Source organism: Mytilus trossulus, chromosome 6, assembly GCF_036588685.1.
Source record: "Mytilus trossulus isolate FHL-02 chromosome 6, PNRI_Mtr1.1.1.hap1, whole genome shotgun sequence".
In the NCBI taxonomy this organism is placed as follows: Eukaryota; Metazoa; Mollusca; class Bivalvia; order Mytilida; family Mytilidae; genus Mytilus; species Mytilus trossulus.
In genome coordinates, this window is record NC_086378.1 from 60866569 (window position 1) to 60886183 (window position 19615).

The following is a 19615-nucleotide window of genomic DNA, read 5'->3' on the forward strand; positions in this document are numbered from 1 at the left end:
AATAGTATCAAATAGGGACATGCTCAATACATGTACATGTAAAGACGTTCTGAAAACATAACAAACAATAGATAAAAGTGTTCAGTCATGCAGTATTTTGCACCAAATTAACTACAAAAACAACAATATCAAAAAGTAAAATAACAAAAAGACCAAAAACAAGAGTTACTGAAAACAGTAAGTTCTTTGGGATGGAAAAACCAAAAAGTAAAATACCTCACGCATATGGAACACAACGGTAATATTCCTGTGTTAGGAAAGATATTTCAATATACAAATATATACAAAAAAAATACGGTGTGTTAAACCTTGTTTTCTAGCTAGCTCAAATTTTTACTTGTGTGTTGTCGCAGGAAATTCCGCTGCACAGAACTGGATATTCTCAAGTTAATTGATGAATTGATTTTTGTTGTTTTGAAATATTTTCCCAGACTAACCGTGTCTCATTTCTGTGACGATTTACAAATGCATTTACATGATTTATGCAGCTTAATACACCAATCCTTACATCTGTTCTTTACAATACATGATATTTTCTTTGGAAAACATTTAAAAGTCTATATACATGTATATCATGTATATTGTATAATTTACCTTCAACAAAAAATTTCTATTTTCATTACAAACATATAATTTTAAAAAGCACTAATAAAGAATGAGGTCGTATTTAACCTTAAGAACCTTTAAACACAAAGTACCGCAATATGTCCTATACGAGTATTTTAGATAAGAATAAAAAAGAGAGTATGACTAAAAGAAAATTAAAAAAAAGATGAAGTAGGTAAATCTTATTTTGTGGTTTCTTCATTAGTTATTTTTTTCAATTAAAAAGACCAAATTGTATAACAATCTTTTTAGTTTTCCAGTGATCAGTGACTTGCAAGTATAAAATACGTATTGTGTTCTTTGTTCTGTCGAATTAGTTTTTATTGATATCATTGTTTATATGTATGTATGTATATGTATGTGTACAATGTGTGCAGCATTCAATAAATTTTCTCGTATTCAACCATCCGAAACCAAGAAGATGAAATAACGTAGGTTTCCGTGACGTGCTTAATACGTGTTAAGACGTTCTGAAAACATAGCAAGGAAACAGATAGAAGTGTTCAGCCATGCAGTATTTTGCACACAAAAACTTCAAAAACAAAAAGTAAAATAACATAAATACCAAATACAAGGGTTACTGAAAACAGTAAGTCCTTTTTAAAATGAAAAAACAAAACAAAAGATAAAACACATCACGCCCATGGAACACAACTCAAATATTCTTGTTTTAGGACAGGCATTTCAATGTATAGAGAACGAAGGGTTAAACCTTAATTTCCAGCTAGCTTCACTTTTCACTTGTTTTCGCATGTAATTCCACTACAATGTTTGGACAAAACAAGCATACATAATAGGTAAAATTGTCAAAAATCGGGGTACAGCAGTCAACATTGTAATATGATCATAATCACAATAAAAATAAATAACTGTTTCAATAATATCACCCTGGTCCGAGTCAACTGGAGCAAAAAAGGGGGAGGCGATCAGAAACAAAAATTCTTTAAAAAAGAAACATTAATATTTATAAAATTGAGAATGGAAATGGGGATTGTGTCAAAGAGACAACAACCCGACCATACAACATACAACAGCAGAAGTTCTTCAAAGCAGCGAGAAATTCCAACACCCGGAGGTGTATCTCATCTGGCCCCCAAACAAATATATATCAGTCCAGTGATAATGAACGCCATACTAAACCACAAATTGTACACAAGAAATTTAAATTAAGCTGGTTTTCTATTTGAAATTGAAGTCACGTTAGATGCATTCACTAGTAACGGGTTTAACTACTGCAACAGTTATCTTAAACTGATCAACGCTGAAATGCCTGAATTGACCGCGCAGGAAACGATCAAGATTGTTTTCAGTTATTCAGTACTTGTTCAGTACACCAACCTTCAAACTTTACTTAGAATCAGTACTGGTTCAGATAGTTTAGAAAAAACGCCGAGTGTTCAATCTGGGATTGATAGGTACATTAAGATACACGTTTGATTCATCAATAAGATAATTGTTTGGATATTTTCAGAAGTGTCAGTACCGAGTAAATAAGTATATGACCAGGTTTTATCCACCATTTTCTACATTTGAAAATGCCTATGCCAAGTCAGGAAGATGACAGTTGCTGTCCATTCGTTTGATCTGTTTTATCATTTGATTTTGCTTTTTGATTAGGAACTTGCCGTTTTAATTTTCTCTCGGAGTTAGTTTATTATAGGTTTGTGTTGAGAATATATCTTTTTACTTGAAAATTTTATAAAAGAAAAAATATAAAAAAAAAAAATAGCCGTAAAGTAATTTAAATTGTATACTAAATATTTTTTAATTATTTGCCGTGGGTGGATATTTTTATGATTCTTTAAGCTATTATAGTAGTTCACTTTGATTTCTTTGTGAAAACGATAATTAAAGTACTAAAAGCACTCGTAGAAAGCTCTATTTTACAAATGAAACAAAGATTTATTGCTGTGTCTTACAAGAGCTTCATGAAATCTCTTTCTTAATTGATATCATCAATTGTATCAGCAATCCGCTTTAACGTTACGTACTGTGAAACTTTATGTTGTAGAGGTGACGTGAAAAGGATGTGGATACTAAATAATTCCAAAGACCATATAAAGTACATACAATCTAAAACTCATAATATATTAGAATTCCTCATTCCAAACTTAAATACAAATTGAAACAATTGGTATATCTTCGATTCATAAAGAGGAATTGCCAACGTAGATAAAAGTATATTGTCTTAGGTAGGGATAAATCCTACCTTGTAGAGAATCACTCAGATTAAAACACAAAATAGTCTGAGACTAACATTTTCAATACGCTTGAATTCTTAATTGACAACATATTTGTAACGTTTGGAGGACGTGTTTTTCAACAAAATAAAGTCATTCACATGGGAACCAATGTGCCCTCTTCTTGCCAACTTGTTAATGAATTCTTTTGAGGCTGACTTCATACATGAACTTCTTAGGAAGAATGAAACGACAAAAGTATGTTCTCAGAGACATAGAATTCCCTATGGACAAAGCTTACTAAAATATCCGTTTTTAAACTATTGCATTGCCACTGAATCGTATTCAAATTCAAATTCAAACTGGTTAATACTTTTAATCAATTATTGTGTCTAACACTTATTCTATCTTATCCTCAATTTACTGAGGACGATCAGAAAAATTGATTTTTGCTCTAGTAAAACATGACTAAAAGACTTGAAAACATATCGTTTAGTTGTGTCAAGTGCGAACAAAAATTAATTCCCATTAGTCTACGTGTCATAAAAAAAAAGTATTTTTTAGAAAGCCATTTCATTACCATAATGAAGCATTCCGGTTGTAGCTATCTAAGATATCACTATTTAACATTTATTCATGTTGATCGCTTTGTCATAAATAAATGTTTGGAGCATCAATTTATAAATCTTTATAAGTCATTTCAAGAATCATACATAGAAACAAGGAAGAACGTGTACGTATACTTGTTTAATTATGTATGCATCAGTGTAATCATAGTTCAACAAATACGTTTGAAAACAGCTAATATAATTGATAAAGTAAAATTTTAAAAAGGTAAAGCGGTGCTTATTTATAAATTCGATTATAACTGAATGAACGTAAGAACGTTGATTCTTATACCCTTATATTTTTTTGACACATTATCAAGGATAATTTTTAAATAAATGTTTTTTAATCTTTATTCAATTATATAAATGTATATCGCAAGGCAATGTGTGTGCTTAATTGGCATATGTATAAACTATCTGATACAATAAAAGCATAAGTATTTTCTTTACTGTGAATAAACTCATCATAGATACCAGGACTAAAATATGTATATAATCGCCAGACGCGCGTTTCGTCTACAAAAGACTCATCAGTGACGCTCGAATCCGAAAAAAAGTTACAAAGGCCAAATAAAGTTCGAAGATGAACAGCATTGAGGACCAAAATTCCTAAAAGTTATGCCAAATACAGCTAAAGTAATATATGCCGAAGGTAGAAAAGCCTTAGTATTTAAAAAAAAAATCTACATTTTGTAAACAGTTAATTTATAAATATAACCATATCAATGATAATTCATGTCAGCACATAAAGTGCTGACTACTGGGCTTGTGATACCCTCGGGGAAATAAATATCCACCATCAGTGGCATCGACCCAGTTGTTGTAAATAAACTCATCATAGATACCAGGACTAAATTTTGTATATACGGCAGACGCGCGTTTCGTCTACAAAAGACTCGTCAGTGACGCTCGAATCCAAAACAAGTTACAAAGGCCAAATAAAGTTCGAAATTGAACAGCAGTGAGGACCAAAATTCATAAAAGTTATGCCAAAGACAGCTAAGGTAAGCTATGCCTGAGGTAGAAAAGCCTTGGTATTACAAAAATCATCATTTTGTAAACAGTTAATTTATAAATATAACCATATCAATGATAATTCATGTCAACACATAAAGTGCTGACTACTGGGCTTGTGATACCCTCGGGGAATATATCTTCTTAGAATATAATTGTATTTATCATATGTAGATTTACGCTGTTCTGAATCTCTCTTATTCGTAAATTTATTGTAAACAAATGATTATGTTTTATCAATTGAAATTTGGTATAGATGTGCTATACACTAGTTACTACATATTCTTTAAACAGGTATGTGGTAAAAATATTTTAAAAGGCAGAACAAGATATGTGGATTAGGTGGGTTCTAATGATAACACAAAGTTCAATTTGTTTGTATCCGTCCTTATGTGTGGTCTAAAGCGAGCACATATCATACAAAGTATCATGTGCACTTTTGAAAGATTTTAAATATTTTAACTTAAATAAATGAAAAGATGTGATTTGATTGCCATTGACGCAACTACCACGTAAAAAGCAGATATTTAGGATTTGAACTTTTTAAAGTTTGCACAACTCGTATCTAATAGTACATGTAGTAGACTATAAAAATACCTTTTAATTGTCAATGAATTAATCTGAGTTTTTTTTCACAGAAAAAACATAGAAAAATATACAGTTGGGATTGTTAAGTTAATAATATGTTCTGTAAATCAATTATGAGTAATAACGTTCATCAATAATTTTGTTTGTCTGCAATCTTTGTTGGAAAGTCCAAATTGACTAGTGTTGGGTTTTTACTCTCTTTATGAAAAATGTATGTGTTACGGTTATGAAAAGGGACATATTACTTTTATAGATTTTGCTATTAGAATGTTTCTCAATGCATATACTTGTTATGACGACTTATATACGTTATAGAATTTATCATATTTTGTTTGTGTTGACTGAATTCTTCACTTTAGCTTCACTATAACCATCACGAACAAGTAGAGAGCGCAAGTGTCTTGGATTAATTTTGCATATCATCACATCTTCTAGAGATTTTTTTTTTGAAATCAATAAGCTTCTTCATATTGTTATGTGCATACGCATAAAGACATACCGTTTTGAATTTTCCTTCGAGTTCGGTATTTTTATTATTTTTCATTTTGCTATGAACAATACGTCACGGACAAAGAGTTACAGAATAAAAACATATAGTCATTACTCGTTTCTGTCGTTTTTCAGAAAAAGAAATCACTAATATTTCAAAACAAAAACAAAAACAAAAAACACATAGTTTTGTAGTTTGTTTTAACTTTTGTTAATAAAACATCTCTGTAGACATTATCTTCATTAAAAATCAATTTAAGAATTAATTCTGTTTACTGAGCTTGTTTTAAAAAAAACCACCTAAATAAGGTTTCATTAACCTCAGTACAGATGACTGTATACGACTCAAACTTTAAAATCAGATAATATGACTATTTCTATTTGAGAAATCTGAAAGTTTTTTTAAGGATGTTAAAATGTGTTCATATACATCCTTACTGTGTTGCGACTGTTGCCATTTCAGCTTTTTAGTTATCTATGTTTCAGGCTGATCTGCTGATCATCAATATATTTTCCTGTACCATGATAAAATATAAGAGAAGAACATAACCCGTATCATGCCAATAGCTTATTTTAGAATAAATGTGTACAAACCAAGTGTTATTACATATTTTTTTGAATTGGTACTTGTTTTTTGAAAATTAAGCTATAAGCGTATAGAATGAGCAATACTCTTTCCATGTGTAAGGTAATTAAACTGTGTTGTGAGTTATCTAATTGTCCAATGATTGGAACAAAGGAAGGATTCATATCAAAGCTTGTTCAACCAGAAACATTAATTTTATTTTATACTTTAGCTCATACCTTTTTGTGTAAAAAGTTGTGGATTAAACTTGGTTGTATAGCTAGCTACAGCTCTCACTTATATGACAATTGCATCAAATTCAAATATATATTGACAAAGATGAGCCAACAGAACAAACAGGCATCATAAGTACATATATCAAAAATAGGGGTACAAGAGCCAACATTATGTAACACATATGTAACAAAAAAAAACACAAAAAGGCATAAAAACAAAGCGCATGAGCAAAATGAAAGTCAAGAATACCAAAATTTCCAATAGCAGGTAATACAGTGACGGGATGTTTCAATAAGTACAAATCCACTACATATTTATCAAAGAACACACAAAAAGGCATATAGAAAAAGCATATTTGCACAAAGGAAAAAAAACAAAAGAGCTCAATAATACTTTGACAGGATGCAGAAACAAAGTCACGTCAAAACGAAATACAAGAATATAAAAGTTACAATAGCACAATAACACTATATATATGACGGGATGCATAGGACACAGAATCACGTCATATGTATCAGAAAACCATAAAATGCATATATCATCAAACAAAAACGCAATGAGGGGATTTATAAGTACAGAGTCACGTTCAATGGATATCACAAACTGAACAGTAACATTGATATTCATAAAAAAAAATGAAAGAATACTATAACACACTATTAAGATGATAAGCAATACCAGTGCCTAGAAGCTATTCTTCAAGACTCTAGTGTTTTATTTGTGAAGTTTTCGATGAACTTTTTATGAAAAGGACGAGACCTCAACATTACTGTAGGTCCTATATATCTAAAATAAAGTATCATTGCAGTTAAGATTCTGCTTTTGATGAAAAATGAATTAATTTCAATTGTTGAACAATCGGACACAAATGTTTACAAACTATCGGTCTCCGCTAGGCCTTCAACAATTAGCGAAAATCAATTCGCATAGCAAGCTATCAAATACCCGTCCATCAAGTCAACAAATCAAGAGATAACAAATTTACTGAAGGTCATATGAAACTTCAAATTAAAACAAAATGAATATATTGATCAATATGCTTGAGATACATATTTGTTTAATTTAGAGGTAGATTTTTTTTAAACAATTTATCAACATGCGTATGGGAACAAATTGTACGCCGATATATGATATATAGAAATATATCGATAACATTATTAAAATCATGTGTCGGTAAACATGTACTAAAACATGTATCATACATCTGTTAGAATATTGTATTGATAAAATACCTACGCACAAAGGTAACTTTTTTTTTTAAACTTACAAATGCCTGTTACAGTGGATAAAAAAGACGACTCGACTATATAAGCAACTCTGAATATCACCATCTTTCATTATTCGTTTAAATCATTGAACATAACAGGCAACATGCACAAGCTCACTCTGATGTGTTTGCTGTCCTTGATTGTTCAACCAGGTAAGATATTACATTATTTTTGATAATCACACATCGTTGTCAAAATAAAGAATTTGTAAGCGACTGTCAAACAGGTCAAAGGTTTTGCTAGCTATAATATCAGGTATAATTGTCCATTTTTTACATAAGAAATTTTATAAACCAAGTTATTGAATTGAGTGTTTGTTTTTGACATTTGATAAGGAACTTTCCGTTTGAATTTTCCGTAGATATTTTTGTTAAGACTGCCAAAGGATGTTTTATGAAAGTGGACATGACCTAGAGCATGTATTGCCTTTCCGATGTACAAAAGTAGTTCTAAATACCATTTCGATTTCATTTGTTTATTCCAATTATAAGTATCTTGGCTCATAACTGCACAAAATTGTTTTAGGATATTCAAAGATTTGTATAGTAAGACTTTTATACATATTATAGTTGTTATTCCTTTTTCAATCTGTGTGCTTTTGTGGTGGTTTTTTTTCCAACACGTTGTTGATTGTTTGTACTTTTTAAAACTATATCTTATATTTTTATTTTTATTAAGAATGCAACCGTATGAAAGCAGTGTAAATTCAGATATAAATTCGTAGGACTTCCACGACTGATTAGTATAAAAACAAAATATTAACAAACATCGGTTTGTTCACGTCATTGTTATTATGGTTTTTTTTCATCGGAAATTGAAACGATCGCCTGGATCAATTTTACACTGTCATTATTTCAAATTCGTAGAGGTACTAATCGATGTTGTCTCTATAAGATGCAATCGCTTCAAAACTGTTCTGGCATAATAACAAAATTCAATGAAAATGTCGGCCATTTAAATTTTTATTTCGTTCTAAGGGAAATAACTCGAAATAGTATTGCTATAAGATGAATTAAAGAACCGATAATAAAATTACGACAGGACGTTCTAAAATATTTATAAATTATTGAGTATGTACCATGCTTGATTATCTTTTTCTATTGAAATTGTCTTTGAAGCATACCTCAGCACCGCACAGTAGTAAAATAAAAAGTCAATGTAAATACCATTGGTAAATGTGTTAAGTGAATTCACATAAATATGTGTCCTTTTAAGTACACATTATGTATAATGGTCATTTTGTTTATTTTCTTTTGTTACTTCTTATAACATCAGACTCGGACTTTTCTTGAAATGAATTTTAATGTGCGTATTGTTATGCGTTTACTTTTTTACATTGGCTAGAGGTATAGGGGAGGGTTGAGATCTCACAAACATGTTTAACCCCGTCGCATTTTTGCGCCTGTTCCAAGTCAGGAGCCTCTGGCCTTTGTTAGTTTTGTATTATTTCAATTTCAGTTTCTTGTGTACAATTTTGAAATTAGTATGGCGTTCATTATCACTGAACTAGTATATATTTGTTTAGGGGCCAGCTGAAGGACGCTTCCGGGTGCGGGAATTTCTCGCTACATTAAGACCTGTTGGTGACCTTCTGCTGTTGTTTTTTTTCTACGGTCGGGTTGTTGTCTCTTTGACACATTCCCCATTTCCATTCTCAATTTTATTAGTTACTGGATAAAGTTTGCAGTTTAATATATTAGCAGTATTTTGTTATGTAAATTTTACCAATTACATATGGAAACAATTTTACCTGAACAATACCTGACTTGAAACGTAACGAGTGCTAAGGTTTAGCCCTGAAATTAAACATTTCTGATGTTTTTCCCGACATTATACTCGAAATAATACACTTAATGCAATCTGCTAAAAAAAAACGGTTGGAAATTTTGAGAAACTAGCAAATCGAAATTCTTTAATATCTGAAAAATTATAAGTTATTTCTATCCACAGTCATTGGAAATTGGTCACCATGGTCTTCTTGGACAGAATGCACTAAACCTTGTGGGCGTGGAAGGAAGTCAAGAGAACGACTATGTGATGGTGTCGGTAGTTGTTCAGGTCCTGGCTTTGAATCCGATAGTTGTAACAAGAATGCATGTCCAGGTATTTTGTCGTTTAAGTTTTGCTTTATTTATTCTGTGGCATGTTTGATTTTCTTCTTTCTAATATAATATACTACGAAGAACATCCCACATTCAAATAGTAGTAATTTGGTCAACACCTTTAGGAAGAAGCAAATATGAACCAAACTGTTTATACACCTTTAAACATCATATGTATCTGTTCCAAGTCAATGGAAACTGGGGACCATGGGATCATTATGGACTATGCTTAGCAACTTGTGATGGAAATGGAGTAATAATACAAGAACACGATTGTATAATGCACCTGCTCCTTTAGGGGACGGAGATCTATGTGAGGGTGCAAATTTTAGCACAATAAATTGCATTAACGAAAACACATGTCCAAGTAAGACAACGTTTGAGAATTGATTGGTTTATTTAATGCAATTCTTCATTTTCTTTGTTACTATACTTATTGTTGTTGAAGTACATCCCAACCTCAAATAGTATTAAATTAGGATAAATAATGTATATACCGGTTGCAAAAATGATTAAAGTGAAGTCAAACCAACATGATCAATGCATGTCTGTTAATGAATACATTGATTACAAAAGAAAGTTTGAAATTTAAATAATTCGTATTTTGTTGTGCTTATTTACAATATAATATAATGAAATGACATCGACCGAACAGTAACTGACTGAAAATGCAATAAATTGTATGGTTAAGCTCTAACATCAAATACAGCAAGATATTTCATTAATTTGTCAAAAACTTTCTCGGACATTAAGACACAGATTATTTATTGCAATATATAAGAAATATTTGGTCGGACAACTTTTGGAAGAAGCAAATATAAACCAAACTGTTTATACATATTAAAACATCATATTTATTTGTTACAAGTCAATGGAAACTGGGGACCATGGACTTTTAATGGACCATGCTCAGTAACTTGTGGACAAGGAGTGCAGGAAAGACTACGAATTTGTAATGATCCTGCTCCTGTAGGGGACGGAAAGCCATGTGATGGTGTAGATATTGACTCACAAAATTGTGTTAACGTAGAACAATGTGCAGGTAAGACTTCGTTTAAGGATTAATTTATTTATGTCTTTCAATTCTTCATTTCTTTTTTTTTTTCTATACTGATTGACGTTGAAGTATATCCCAACCTCAAATAGTGGTAGATTATGATAATTAATGTATATAAAAATGATTAAAGTGAAGACAAACCAACCTAATCAATGCATGTCTGTTTGCGAATACCTTGATTACAAAAAAGAGTTAGCAATTTAAATAATTCGTATTTTGTTGTGCTTATTTTCTATATAATATATTGAAACGACATCGACCGAACAGTACCTGACTTAAAATGCAACAAGTCGTAAGGTTAAGCTCTAACATCAAATACAGCAAGATATTTCACATATTTGTCAAAATCGTTCTCGAGCATGTCGAGAGAAATACTTATTGAAATATGTAAGAAATATTTGGTCAGACAACTTCAGATAGAAGCAGATATACACCAAATTATTTATACACCTTCAAAATTATATTTATTTATCCAAAGTCAATGGAAACTGGGGACCATGGACTCTTTATGGACAATGCTCAGTAATGTGTGGAGAGGGAGTGCAAACAAGAACACGATTGTGTAATGATCCTGCTCCTGTAGGGGACGGAGCGCCATGTAATGGTGAAATGACTAGCTCAAAAAGTTGTAACATAGAAGCATGTGCAGGTTAGACTTCGTTTAAGTAATTATTTATTTATTTCGTGTAATGTGACCTTTGTTTTCAAATGGTATAGACTATAAATAGAGGAACATCTAATTCCTACTTTCACTGACCGTTGAAATGAAAATAATCCATCTGTTATATACAGTATGCTTAATAAGTTTAAACTCAATTTTACAGTAATAATCGTCTCCAGGAATAAACCTCTTATTTTTTCTTTCAAAATCTTGTATGCGTTGTGTAATTTGAATAATGATGCTGTCAATTTTAAGTTAGATTCGCGTGTATAGCTTGTTACATATTTATCAAATGATATATGACATTTGATTGCTCCAATATGAATTGGATACATTTGACAGAATCAGGTGATTTGTCGGGCAGCCATTACAAACAGGCATATGTTCGACCAGAATACATAATGTAAATATTCTGAGATTTTTACAGTAACCATTAACAAATACAACATGTACCATAGACAGCTAACTGCAGGTTAAATAAACCTGAGATTGGGTAATGCATGTGTATTCTGAAGAACAGTATGTTTGCTTATGTTTATGTGGATATTATACATTACATTTTAGAATGTTTGCGAATCTGTTTACAGCATTCACAGCGACATTACCCGGAGGTGTTTATCCATATCAGAACGGTGGTCTTATCGGATATCCGATTAAGCTTTTAGACACTCGTGGTTACAGTAATGGTATTTTTACTGTTCTTCCTGGAATGGGCGGTGTTTACTCGGTATCTGTTACTATGATGTCAGGCTCTGTTACAGGTCACACTACTTTGAGGAAAAATGGAGATATTTTGGTGTGGCTATTCACTAACAAAGAATATGATATGGCATCCCAAACTATCAACATTCATCTGGTAGATGGGGACAGGATTTGGATACAAATGAACAATCAGGCATCGAGTCTTTTTGATGTTTATAACACTTTTAGCGCAGTTAGGATACGTTAACTGTCTATATGATATAATAAAGGCTTCGAAGACGTTACTTTTCGTCCCACAAAACTAAGCATTGAATGCTTTCAAATAAAGTTTATCATTTTGTTATGGTTAGACTTATTTTTAAAAAGAGTTGTACCTTAAGACTGAATAAATGATAATATTAGACGTATGTTTATTTATATTATATCATAAATCTTACTATGAGAATTATAGCATGGGGTTAAGTTTATATCTAAGTCAGATTGGTATGAAGATATGAGGAATGTGTCAATAACAAACCGACACAAACATATTATAAGAGAAATAACACATTTCAAAATTGATTGGTTAATTGATAGTTGCTTTTCACAAAGACAATGAAAGATAGATCAACTCATCATAGATACCAGGATTAAAATTTTATATATACGCCAGACGCGCGTTTCGTCTACAAAAGACTCATCAGTGACGCTCGAATAAAAAAATGTGTAAAAGGCCAAATAAAGTACGAAGTTGGAGAGCATTGAGGACCAAAAATATCTAGAAGTTTTGCCAAATACAGCTAAGGTAATCTATTCCTGAGATGGAAAAGCCTCAGTATTTCACAAAATTGAAGTTCTGTGAACAGTTAATAATAACATGCTAGTGTGATATGAAAATGTCCTGCTGATTGTTTAATCTAGTCATTTTTTACGTGTTCAAGGACATTTTTTGCAACCAAACCATTCAAGTAATCTTTCCCCTTGCTTTGCGGAAATTCAGTTTATGTGTCTATTGCTAGATATTGGTTAAGATCAAACCAACATGTTAAAAGAATCGTTATATATATATATATATGTACGTTAAAATATCTGTAAAATAGTATATGTTCCAACACACGTTTCCAAATACCAAAAAAAAAAAAATCTTTTTGTGTAGAAGAAGAGGCGAAAGGTATGAAATGGAATTTCAAACTAATTATTCGAAGATAAACCCACAACATCATGTTTAAATAAACACAAATAGATCATGCAAGGTCCTCGTATATCACTTATAAAGTTTGTCGAATAGTTGAATTCGCCATAAACGTGAACCTGTAACTCTTGTTGTGTATAGAGATAATGGCAGTTTAGCTTTTTAAAAGCTTTTGATTACCATCTTTAAAAAGAAACACAATCACTCACACCTTTGCTACTGTTTTGTTTTAAATCAACTTTGGTACAACCATAATGCAATCGCCGGTTCGTATTAGACTTAATAAAGTCATATATTAGAGGACAACTACAGTTTAAAAAAATCTAAGATAGCGAAAACAGACCGCTGATAAGTTGAGACACCTACAAATTGTATCTGTATGTTGTATTTTTACATTGTTCCTATTTCAGTGGTTCTTCCTCATGACTTATTTCAGGCTGATGTTGAGTAAAGAGCATGCCCCTGTTTTTGAAGTTCATGTTATGTGAACATGCATCGTAAATCATACGTTATTCGACTTCTGAATAATTCTCTTTAATGATAAATTAAAAACAACGTTCTAATCCTGTATCAACAATAAAACTTAAGAGGATTTATTTGTAAAGTTGTGATAAACTACAACCTCTAATAGTAGTAATAACATTAACGGTACCAATTTTCCTGCACCAGATGCGCATTTCGACAATACATGTCTCTTCAGTGATGCTTGTGGCAAAAATATTTGAAATCCAAAGCTTATATAAAAGATGAGCAATAATCAAGAAGGTCCTATCAGTATAGCCAAATCCATGAAAGGAATCATAGCTTTGCATGAGGGAGATACATTCCTTAATTTATAATAATTTCTAACATTTTGTAACAGCAAATTTTAATAACACAAAAACCCGTATGTTCATGCCACAACCGAAGTACTAACTACTGGGCTGGTGATACCTTCGGGGACTAACAGTCCAAGAGCAGAGGCATCGATCCAGTGGTAGTAATAACATTAACAGTACCAATTTTCCTGCACCAGATGCGCATTTTGACAATTCATGTAATTATGATAAGTAATGTATATACCGGTTGTAAAAATGATTAGAGTGAAGTCAAACCAACATGATAAATTCATGTCTGTTAATGAATACATTGATTACAAAAGAGAGTTTGCAATTTAAATCATTCGTATTTTGTTGTGCTTATTTACTATATAACATAATGAAATGACATCGATCGAACAGTACCTTATCAAATACAGCAAGATATTTTACTTATTTGTCAAAAACGTTCTCGGACATGTCGACACAGATAATAAGATTAACGGTACCAATTTTCTTGCACCAGATGCGCATTTCGACAGTACATGTCTCTTCAGTGATGCTCGTTGCCAAAATATTTGAAATCCAAAGCTTATATAGCTTTGCACGAGGGAGATACATTCCTTAATTTAACAGCAAATTTTAATAACACAAAAAATCCGTATTTTCATGCTAGTACCGAAGTACTGGCTACTGGGCTGGTGATACCCTCGGGGACTAATAATCCATCAGCAGAGGCATCGCCACGGTGGTAGTAATAAGATTAACGGTACCAATTTTCTTGCACCAGATGCGCATTTCGACAATACATGTCTCTTCAGTGATGCTCGTTGCCAAAATATTTGAAATCCAAAGCTTATATAAAAGATAACTTATTGCAATATATAAGAAATATTTGGTCGGACAACTTTTAGAAGAAGCAAATATAATCCAAACTGTTTATACACCACCTTAAAACATCATATTTATTTGTTCAAGTCAATGGAATCTGGGGACCATGGGGTCCTTTTAGACTATGCTCAGCAACTTGTGATGGACAAGGAGTAATGACAAGAACACGATTGTGTAATGCTCCGTCTCCCGTAGGGGACGGAGATATATGTGAGGATGAAGATTTTAGCACAAACTTTACGACAAAAGAGATACTTTCAGCTTTCCAATTGTGAACTTTCCATTTCTAAGTAGCAACATTCCAGCAGCACCTGCATACGGGGTATATATCTCCCAATTGATACGATATTCCCGTGCTTGCATTTCCTATCATGATTTTCTTGATAGAGGGTTACTGCTCACAAGGAAGCTATTAACCAAGAGTTCCAAATGGTGAACTTGAAATCATCCCTTCGTAAATTTTAAGGACGCCATCACGAGTTGGTTGACCGTTATGGAATAACCGTTTCACAAATGATATCGGATATGTTGCTAACGTCGTAACTACAATCTCCTTCCCTTTCATGAATGTGACCTACCGAATTAGACTAATTACCGGATTTGTTATCACATAAGCAACACGAGGGGTGCCACATGTGGAGCAGAATCTGCTTACCCTTCCGGAGCACCTGAGATCACCCTAGTTATTTTGGTGATGGCGTCCGTAAAACCGACCCTCATTGTTAATTTCTAGATTTAAGTCAAGATATGTAGCCGACCTAACTGTATCTGTAGTATCCTTTATTGATTGATTTATTTATTGCAATTCTTCATATTCTTTGTTACTACACTGATTGTTGTTGAAGTGCATACCAACTTCAAAAAGTAGTAAATTAGGATAAACAAGAATGTGTCCATAGTACACGGATGCCCCTCTCGCACTATCATTTTCTGTGTTTAGTGGACCGTGAAAATTGGGGTCAGAACTTTAATTTGGAAATAAAATTAGAAATATCATGTCATAGGGAACATGTGTACTAAGATTCAAGTTGATGTAACTTTAACTTCATCAAAACTACCTTGACCAAAAACTTTAACCTGAACTTTGCACTATCATGTTCTATGTTCAGTGGACCATGTAATTGGGGTCAAAACTATAATTTGGCATTAAAATTAGAAAGATCATATCATGGGGAACATGTGTACTAAGTTTCAAATTGATTGGACTTCAACTTCATCAAAAACTACCTCGACCAAAAAATTTAACCTGAAGCGGGACGAACGGACGTACAGACGGACGCACAGACAAACGAACGAACAAACGAACGGAGGCACAGACCAGAAAACATAATGCCCCTCTACTATCGTAGGTGGGGCATAAAAAATGTATATACCTGTTACAAAAATGATAAAAGGGAAAACAAACCAACATGGTCAATGCATGTCTGTTCACAAATACATTGATTACAAAAAAAGTTCGCAATTTACATAATTCTTATTTTGTTATGTTTATTGTCTATTTAATATATTGAAACGACATCGATAGTACCTGACTTAAAATGCAACAAGTTGTAACATCTGACATCAAATACAACAAGATATTTTACATGTTTGTCAAAATCTTTCCTGGGCATGTCGGGAGAGAACTTTAATTGAAATTTGTAAAAAAACAAATTGGTTGAAAAACTTCAGGAAGAAGCAGATATACATCAAATTGTTTATACATTTTCAAAATTGATATTAATTTATTCCAAGTCGTCAATGGAAACTGGGGACCATGGAGTCTGTATGGGCCATGCTCAGTAACGTGTGGAGAAGGAGTGCAGGAAAGAACACGATTGTGTAATGATCCTGCTCCTGTAGGGGACGGAAAGCCATGTGATGGTGAAGATACTAGCTCAAAAAGTTGTTACACAGACACATGTGCAGGTAAGACTTCGTATCCAAGATTGATTGATTTATTTCATGTCAAGCTTGATTTCGTTTTTCTATAATGATTGCCACTTTAGTTTATCCCAACATCAAATAGTAGTACATTATGATACTTAATGTATTTACCGCTTAAACATGATCAATGAATTTCTGTTAAAAAATACATAAAATACAAAATTTAGTTCGCAGTTTGAATAATACGTATATTTTTAAACTTTATTTTCATAGAACTGAATAATGTTTATGGAAAAAGAAAAGCCATTATATTTCAACTACAAACCGAACATCACTGACTTATTATAAGTGGATCGCCTTTAATTGATATACATATAATATTATAATCACACACTTTAAAATGTAAACTATGCTAAAGTCACAAGGTCAATAGACCATAACTTATAGAACAGGAACAAAAATTCTGTTTTTCAATATCTTACTTATAAATTGACTTAGTTTTTCTGCCAGATAACATTCTGTTATGGTTAAATTATAAAACAAATAATAACTTTCTTAAAGTACCCTGGATTTTTACCAATCTTGAACGGAATCTTCTTTAAGATCAAAAGATAGTGTCGTGAAGGAAATAGGGTAAAAAAATCAGTATTTTACTTTTAAATTGATCTAGTTTGTTTTGCCAGTTAACATTACATTCACTCTGTGGTTATTGTTTTAAATTTTTATTTACTTTTAACGTTTACCAAACTTGGAAAGAAGCTTATTTTATGAGCAGAAGCTAGTGGCTAGAAGTAAAGTTTGTAAAATTAATTTCCTCTTTTTCTATATGTCACTTTTAAATTGACTAACATTTTCGTCCCATCAACATAACATGGAGTCTGCAGTTAAAGTTTTTAAAATATTTGTTAGATCAATAAAGTATGCGAAACACTGGGTTCCACGGAAATTATGTTGAACGATATTCTGACAAAATAATTTAAAATATCTATATTAGGCCCTTTCCGCATAGGTTTAATACCACTAAATCTTAGTATGTCACATCCGGTTCATACGGAAAAGGGTTGTTAAAAAATATCACTTAAATTAGCCAGTTGTAGGTAATTTACATTTTTGTACCCTACATTTCATTGCAGTAAAACAAATCTGGGTCATTAGAATATATCTTTGGTATTTCAAATACAAAATAGGCATTTGTACGAATAGAATACATAATGTTAGTATTCTCAGATTTTTACAGTGACCATTGACAAGTACAGTATTTACAACAAACAACTAACTGCAGTATAAATATAATAAAGATAGAGTAATGCATATATATTCTGCAAATCTGTGTGTCTGCTTGTATTTATGTGTATATTATACATTAATTTTTTGAATCTTTGAAAATCTGTTTACAGCATTCACAGCGACATTACCCGGAGGTGTGCATTCATATCAGAACGATAATGCTATCGAATATCTGATTAAGCTTTTAGACAATCGTGGTTACAGAGATGGTAGTTTTACTGTTCTTCCTGGAATGGACGGTGTTTACTCGGTATCGGTTACCATGATGTCAGGCTCTGTAACCGCTCACACTACTTTACGGAAGAATGGAGCTATTTTAGTGTGGTTATACACTAATAAAGAATATGATATGGCTTCCCAAACAATCATCGTTCAACTGGTAGTAGGTGACAGGCTTTGGGTACAAATGACCCATCAAGCATCGAGTCTTTTCGATGTTTATAACACTTTTAGTGCATTTCGGATACGTTAAATCTATCAATAGGATCGCATAAAGGCACAAAGGCTTCACAGATGTAACGTTACGGCCCACAAAAATAAGCAGTGAATTATGTCAAATAAAACTTTTGTCAACGTGTGACCTTTTTTCAAGTTACAAACGCATTTGATTTGTTATTTTAATTTTGCATGTAATTTATAACTGAAACAAAGATTATATTCGACGTACATGTACGTTTATATATAAACAATCATTATGACTTCAACAAAGAGCTAAGTATTATCTTAGATGGATATGAATCAATAAATAAGGAATGAGTAACATGTGTATTTTGCGTTTTTGCTAGTTGTGTTTGTGTTTTATATCGATCTGATGCGTCCAGGTCACTCTTTCGACTGGTTTTCATAGTTTGTTCTGAAGCTGTTCTGTTGCACCACTTTCCAAGGTTAGAAGAATGGATCCATGTCAGAAACCATGTTTAGCCCGCCGTGCAAATTCTTGAAGTGTATGTCCAAAGTCAGGATATGTTAATCAACTCAGATGTCGCTTGTTGCTGTATATCATATTACTTTTCCTTTTTTTTTCTTTGTATATAAATCAGGTCGTTAGTTTCCTCGTTTGAATTATCTTACATTTCTCATTTCGAATAGCCAGGCACGGATCCAGAGGGGGGGTTCCGGGGGTTGGAACCCCCCTTTCTTTTTGGACGATCATTGTATTTGAATGGGGACATGTAGTTGGAACCCCCCCCCCCCCCCCCTTGTCCTGGGTTAGGAACCCCCCCCCCCTTTTTTTTAAATGGCTGGATCCGCCCCTGCTAGCTTACTATGCTGTATCGGTTTTGCTTTTTGTTGAAGGTAGTACGGTGACATAAAGTTGATACATCATTCGATCTGTGGTGAAGAGATGTCTCATTTGTAATCATACCACATGTTTGTACTTTTATATAGTTGCTATTTTTCAATAAAGTAGAATGTAGAACAAGAAATTCAAAAATGTGTGGTTAATCCAGCAAATGACATTTCTCTTTAACTTTGGTTCAGTTTTACATTTATAATCATCCTATTTTCGAAAATCATTCGACTTG

The 19615-nt window shown here is 32.4% G+C and overlaps 1 protein-coding gene and 1 long non-coding RNA gene across 2 annotated transcripts; both read left to right on the forward strand.

The window, feature by feature from the left end:
• Positions 1-7658: 7658 nt before the first annotated feature.
• On the forward strand, positions 7659-13736 carry LOC134722870 (thrombospondin-1-like). The gene is made up of 6 exons (XM_063586502.1): positions 7659-7707; positions 9506-9658; positions 10526-10699; positions 11193-11363; positions 11963-12231; positions 13659-13736. The coding sequence occupies exons 1-6, from the start codon at positions 7659-7661 to the stop codon at positions 13734-13736; spliced, it is 894 nt and encodes a 297-aa protein (XP_063442572.1).
• Positions 13737-16379: 2643 nt separating this feature from the next.
• On the forward strand, positions 16380-18851 carry LOC134723612 (uncharacterized). The gene is made up of 2 exons (XR_010108132.1): positions 16380-16844; positions 18200-18851. It is a non-coding gene; the product is annotated as an uncharacterized LOC134723612 (long non-coding RNA).
• Positions 18852-19615: the final 764 nt, after the last annotated feature.